The sequence below is a fragment of the Verticillium alfalfae genome, genomic scaffold (genome assembly GCF_000150825.1).
Source record: "Verticillium alfalfae VaMs.102 supercont1.5 genomic scaffold, whole genome shotgun sequence".
Taxonomy (NCBI): Eukaryota; Fungi; Ascomycota; class Sordariomycetes; order Glomerellales; family Plectosphaerellaceae; genus Verticillium; species Verticillium alfalfae.
In genome coordinates, this window is record NW_003315034.1 from 1,422,757 (window position 1) to 1,428,965 (window position 6,209).

The 6,209-nt window shown below is 58.5% G+C and overlaps 4 protein-coding genes across 4 annotated transcripts in view; 2 read left to right on the forward strand and 2 right to left on the reverse strand.

Annotated features, from left to right (window-relative positions):
* The window catches only part of VDBG_04752 (chaperone protein dnaJ 2), a gene marked incomplete at both ends in the record, with an annotated part of 1,460 nt that extends 800 nt beyond the window's left edge, over positions 1 to 660 (forward strand). Inside the window, 2 exons of the mRNA XM_003005100.1 lie at positions 186 to 272; positions 332 to 660. Of these exons, the coding sequence (XP_003005146.1) occupies positions 186 to 272; positions 332 to 660 (416 nt within the window). The remainder of the gene's footprint in view (positions 1 to 185; positions 273 to 331) is intronic.
* Positions 661 to 1,398: 738 nt separating this feature from the next.
* On the reverse strand, positions 1,399 to 3,214 carry VDBG_04753 (WD repeat-containing protein; the record flags this gene model as incomplete). Its single annotated transcript, XM_003005101.1, has 3 exons — positions 1,399 to 1,783; positions 1,849 to 2,568; positions 2,670 to 3,214. 3 exons carry the CDS (start codon positions 3,212 to 3,214, stop codon positions 1,399 to 1,401), a joined length of 1,650 nt encoding a protein of 549 aa, XP_003005147.1.
* A 348-nt stretch (positions 3,215 to 3,562) lies between these two features.
* VDBG_04754 (60S acidic ribosomal protein P0) lies at positions 3,563 to 4,690 on the forward strand (the record flags this gene model as incomplete). Its single annotated transcript, XM_003005102.1, has 3 exons — positions 3,563 to 3,698; positions 3,785 to 4,624; positions 4,684 to 4,690. 3 exons carry the CDS (start codon positions 3,604 to 3,606, stop codon positions 4,688 to 4,690), a joined length of 942 nt encoding a protein of 313 aa, XP_003005148.1.
* A 523-nt stretch (positions 4,691 to 5,213) lies between these two features.
* Positions 5,214 to 6,209, reverse strand: part of VDBG_04755 (DNA mismatch repair protein mutS) — a gene marked incomplete at both ends in the record, with an annotated part of 3,049 nt that continues 2,053 nt past the window's right edge. Inside the window, one exon of the mRNA XM_003005103.1 lies at positions 5,214 to 6,154. Within this exon, the coding sequence (XP_003005149.1) occupies positions 5,214 to 6,154 (941 nt within the window). The remainder of the gene's footprint in view (positions 6,155 to 6,209) is intronic.

Consider the following 6,209-nt stretch of genomic DNA (forward strand, 5'->3'; position numbering starts at 1 on the left):
TCTCCACGTTCACGTCGATCGCGGCGTAAGGAGTGGCAAGAAGGTTGAGTTCCGTGGCGAGGGTGATCAGGCGCCTGGCATTCAGGCCGGTGATGTCGTCTTCGAGATCGAGCAGAAGCCCCACGCGCGCTTCACTCGCAAGGAGGACAATCTACTGTACAAGGCTGAGATCGAGCTTGTGACAGCTCTGGCTGGTGGCACTATCTTCGTCGAGCACCTCGACGACAGGTGGCTGAGCATCGACATTCTGCCTGGCGAGGCTATTTGCCCTGGTATGTTTCCCGTCTAGATCTTTCCGCAAGAGCTTTTCGCTGACTTGGTGTGATTACAGATGCTGTCAAGATGGTCCGCGGCCAGGGTATGCCCTCTGAGAGGCACCACGACCACGGCAACATGTACATCCAATTCAGCGTCAAGTTCCCCGAGAAGAACTGGATGCAGGATGAGGCTTCATTCGAGGCCCTTCGCAAGCTGCTTCCCGCGCCCAGCCTCCAGACTGTCCCGCCTCCCGATGGCATGACCGAGCCCGCAGATCTCGAGGACATCGAGACGCAATCCCAGGCTCGCGTCTTTGGCGGCGGCGCTGGCGGCGGTTCCATGGAGGAGGATGACGAGGACGGTCACCCCCACGGTGAGCGCGTTCAGTGCGCTTCTCAGTAAACTGTGTCGTTTCCCCAGGCGATTTGTTTATAAGAGAGAGAGGGGGGGGGACGTCTTCGGCTTGCGAGGACACACGACAGTGAGCGCAGCTTGTTTCCGAGACGACTTGCACGCTGCGGGCGATGTTGCATGATACCTTGATCGCGGAGCGTTGGGGAACGGGGTAGAGAAGCTGCGACGATTGCATTGCATGAACAGGGTTCAGGACGTGCCCAGGCGATACCGATGCGGCTTGGAAGGCCCTGAAATTTCTTGTGCGCTTTCGCGCGTATACTTAGGAGACGGGGCAGCAATCCGCGAGAGGCTTGCGGTGTTGTCCCGTCTTGTGTCGCCGGGCGCGCACAACGCCCGATGTCTTAATGATTCGGCTGTTTTCGCTCGACATCAGTCGACACATGGTTCGGGAGCGGCGTTTAGAGGCATAGATGATACGAAATGAACAGTGAATTCTCTCCAGGAAGAAAATGATACCTCCGCCAGGTTTCTTGAATCTTAGTACTTTTGCTTGGTGACACCTGGATGGCTCACGCGAGTCGTCGCGTTCCTGGATCGACCTACTAGCGCACCTCGGCATCACTCGTGGGCGCCGATGCAACCCCCAATTCAACCCCCTCGCTCGCGCTGTCATATGAGCTAAGGGCGGTCCTTCAGCAGGAACATCCTGCCGCAAACAGTCGTCACGTGAATTGACCAAGGGCAGGCAGGTTTGCTGGAAATCAAGTCAGCTTGCTATCTGAGCTATGCCCCCGTGCCCTTGTCCTCCTGTCCGTTCTTCCCTTCTTCAGTAGCTTCATCGCCGTCAAAGTCGTGCTTGCGCAAGTCTTCCACGCTGTAGAGAAGCTTTCGCACCTCAGCCTGGGATACTTCGGCCTCGGCAGCAGTCACCTCGTCGTCCTGCAGCTTGAAGGACTCGGCGGTGACTGAGCCGCCTGCCAATGAGAGAGAGAGTATCTCAACAGGCTCCGTGGACTCGCCGGGATCCAGGGCGACGATGGCGCGGGCTGGCACGCCATCGTGCCCAGGGATGTGAGCGATGTGAAGCGGGTTGCCGTTTGTGGGGATGAGACTGTGGTACTTGAAGATGGACTCGGAGTCCGTCTGGAAGATGATGATCGCGGGAACTCTGCCATGCCTCGGTTAGCGTGTTGCGCTTGTGAATCAGAGGCAGAAGAGCTTTGGACGACGTACCCTTCACACGTGATGAAGATCAAAGATGAAGGAGTGTTCTCTCCGGCAAGAGTCACAGGAACAGAGGTCAGCTGTGAGACGGCCAGCTTGGTCGGCGCTTCACCTGCCACGGCCTGCGCGACGTACGGCAGCAGGTCGAACTTGGCCAGAAGCTCAGAGGCCTCCCAGTCCCAAGCACAGAGTTCATTGTCGCCACCTCCTGAAATGAGCACGTTCGGGCGGGTTGGCGGTATCGTCAAGGCGCTGACAAAGTGCGTGTGGCCGAGACAGTATCCCTCAATGACGTGCGCCTGTGGCACGTACCTGGACAAGCGGATATGTTCGTCGCGGTCTGCGGTGACGATGTACCTTCGCTCGCCCTTCTGCGCCAGGATCATGGCCGTCAAGAGCGAGACGTGTCCGATGATGAGGCTATGGTCAAACTTGACCTTCTCGGCTTGGTGAGCCTCGTTCAGCGCGTGCGCCTTGGCTGCATGGCTCTGCTGCTGCTGGAGGGCTTCAAGGTTGCGACGGGAGTGGACGGTCAGGTTGGTGCCTTGGGGTTTCCATTCTTTCGAGGACTCTGGGACTGGGGTTGTGGATGCGGGTTGGGGCTCTTCAGTCGCAGCGGACGGCACACCGAGCAGAGGAAGCGTGTAAACGTCGCCAAACTTGTCAGCGCTGAGAATGAGCTTGTCGTCCGGGCTGATGAGCGCCGTGCAGGGGCGCTTGGGCATAGGCCTGTCGCGGGGTCAGTGCTGGATATCATGACGTGCGAGAAAGGGGGGCAAGCCAACCGTTGTGAGAACAGAGTGAGGACGCCACGGCCGTCATGTTCGAACGTCCATATTGTCTTGTCGTGTCCAGATACAGCAACAAGGTGACTGCCACTGCTGGTCACTAGCAGGTGAGAAATGAGTGGCTGCTCAACGGTCCTTCCGTAGGTGCCCCTGACATTGGGTCCTCCCTGGCGATCTTGCCTCTCCTTTTGCTTCTGCTTCCGATTCTTGAAGCCACTGCCTTTCTTCTGGTCCTCGGCCAACGGCTCGTCGACATCCATGGCCCCTTCGTCCTTGTCTGGTTGTACATCCTGCGCCTCCTGAAGCCTCTGCCTCTTGGCCGGCGGTCCATCCTGCACCTCAGCCTCAGCCGTATCCTTTAATGTTGACGTATCACCTGTGACCTCGGGAGCTGATGCCGGACCATCGCCTTCTTGCGTGTCGGGACCAGACTTGGAGGCATCTGCTCCAGCGCTTTTCTCAACATCAGGATGTTGCCATGTTGCGAGGTAAGTGTTGTCCTTGAGGTTGAACGAATGAACCTTGCCGCCGCGCGCAGCAAAAAGAATGTTGCCCGAGGGTTGGAGAAAACTGTAAGGGAGCTTCATCTTCTGGGCGCCAGGAGAAGTGACCACCAAAGAAATGCCAAAGATATCTGAGAGCGTCACTGAAGATCTCACTCAACTTTGATCGAGTGGGATGAACATGAGAGCCACCCCACTAAGAAAAAAAGATACTTTGGGCTTGTACCTGTGGTGGGTCCACCCCCTGTCAACGCCAAGATTTCCACACGCGTTGCCCAAAGCTGACTAGTCCTCGCTTGCCCTAAGCGGGCTGACCACACTTCGACCATGTCGCAAATCCAGTTGGGCGAGAAAACTTCCAGAGCTTCTTTTGCTCCGTCAACTCTGTACTATCCATCATCGCCGGATACCCCCCCAACTCACATCACATACCATTTGCCCTGAAACATCCTGCCTTCAAAACAAAAGAAGATATGGGGGGCAAATCTGCTAACAAGGCCGGCTACTTCGACAAGCTGAAGGGCTTGCTCGAGGAGTACAACTCCATCTTCATCGTCACCGTCGACAAGTACGTTCCAGCCACGTCTTTTTTCTTTCTTTCTGCGATGCTGTCTCGATTGCTTCCATCGAAACGCGTGGCTAACCGCTCTCCAGTGTCTCCTCCCAGCAGATGCACCAGGTGCGTCACTCGCTCCGTGGCGATGCCGTTGTCCTCATGGGCAAGAACACCATGGTTCGTCGCGCCCTGAAGACCTTCATTGCCGACTCCCCCGAGTACGAGCGCCTTCTGCCCCACGTCAAGGGCAACGTTGGTTTCGTCTTCACCAACGGTGACCTCAAGGACATCCGTGACAAGGTCCTCGCCAACAAGGTCGCTGCCCCTGCTCGTGCCGGTGCCGTCGCCCCCTCCGACGTCTGGATTCCCGCCGGCAACACCGGTATGGAGCCCGGCAAGACCTCCTTCTTCCAGGCTCTTGGTGTCCCCACCAAGATTGCCCGTGGTACCATTGAAATCACCACGGACCTGAAGCTCGTCGAGGCCAACAGCAAGGTCGGTGCCTCCGAGGCGTCGCTTCTCAACCTGCTTAACATCTCTCCCTTCACCTACGGTCTCGGCATTGCCCAGGTCTACGACCAGGGACAGACCTTCCCCGCCGACGTCCTCGACATCGGTGAGGAGCAGCTACTCAAGACCTTCGCCGGTGCCATCACCGCCATTGCCGCCATCTCCCTGGCCATCAACTTCCCCACCCTGCCCTCGGTCATCCACTCTCTTGTCAACTCGTACAAGAAGGTCCTCGCCGTCGCCATCGAGACCGAGATCTCTTGGCCCGAGATCGAGTCCCTCAAGGACCGCATCGCCAACCCCGACGCGTACGCCGCCGCTGCCCCCGCTGCCGGCTCCGGCGCCGCCGAGACCAAGGCCGAGGAGAAGGCCGAGGAGAAGGAGGAGGAGGAGTCCGACGAGGATGACGGTGGCTTCGGTGGTCTCTTGTATGCAACCCCCGCCCCCAACGCGTACGACGACGTGATCATGCTAACCTGTCTCGCAGCGACTAAATGTGACGACATGATTGATGTTGGTGCGGCTATACCCGGGCGACGGTCAGGCTTACGACGTTATGTGGACCTCGGACACGACTTCATAGAGAGGCTGCGCGCTCAATTAAGCCTACCGCATTTGATGATGTGAGAAATGCGAAGCTCCACGAAGATTTTGGTGACTATGTATGTGCGTTTGCCAACGCGGTACATTTGTCTGTTGTCAAAAGGTTAGTTCGCCCTCTTTCTTTATTTTCTCGCAATACCACCGCTTCAACAGCGCCGCCTCCCGAAGATTATACACAGATACAGAGCTTTTTAACCCTGATCTACTTGATGACTCTTATCCCAACAACAACAACATTGTATGAGGGATGGCCTCTTTCTGCCTTTTATTATTCTGAATGCTTTTTATTGGTATCAACGAGGCTAACGATTATTCAAGATGCAGGCTAGAATATCCATTGAATGACCTCTTATCCTATGCTTTTCGTGCCAACGCCCTGCGCTCCGTCATGTCCTGTAACGCAGTATTCTGTTCTTACAACTTCGTAGTTCTGTCGCCCGATACCTCACCCAAGACATCACCCGCGACTTGAATCGCTGATGCGGGCAGCCCAGCAAGCCGCGCAACCTTGAGCGCATGGCTCTGCCGGTTCACTCCCTTCCGTAGCTTGTGCACGTAGACGAACCCCCCCGAGTCATCCTCCTCGACGTCAGTGCAGTACGTCTCCACACGACCTGCGTCGCGCCCATCCCCCTCTCCCCTACCACAGAGGCCCCGCGCCGCCGCAAGGTCCGCCACGGCGTGAAAGTGCGTCGCGAACAGCGCGCGGCACCGGTTCACCGTGACGAGGTGTTGCAGGCTCGCAAAGGCCACGGCGGCTCCATCCTCGGGCGTCGTGCCGCGGCCAATCTCGTCCATGATGACGAGGGACCTCGGCGTCGCGGCGCGCAGAATGTGCGCCGTCTCGAGCATCTCGACCATGAAGGTGCTCTGGTCGCGGTAGAGGTTGTCGGCGGAGCCGACGCGGCTGAAGAGGGCGTCGACGAGGCCGAGCTCGGCGTGCGCGGCGGGCACGTAGCAGCCGGTCTGGGCGAGGACGGTGATGAGGGCGTTCTGGCGGAGAAAGGTGCTCTTGCCGGCCATATTGGGCCCCGTGATGAGCCAGAGCGGGGCGTGGGCGGGCGCGGGGCCGAGGAGGCAATCGTTCCGGACGAAGGAGCGGCCGCGCTCGGTGAGGCCGCCCTCGACGGTGGGGTGGCGGCCCCCGAGGATCGTCGTCGTCGTGGAGTGATTGAGGCGGGGCCGGGTGAGGCCTTGGTCGCGTGCGAGCAGGGCGAGGGATGTGGCAATGTCCAGCTCGTCGAGGACCGCGGGTTGCGGCGGAGCTTGACGAGATTGAGGATGACACGCTCGCGGAGGGCTTGGAAAACACGCTGCTCCTCGGAACGGATGGCAAGTCTCGCAGAGTCGAGGCGCTGGCCCAGCGTTGTCCACTCGGGGAGGTGGAACGACGCGTCGAGCGGCTGGAAT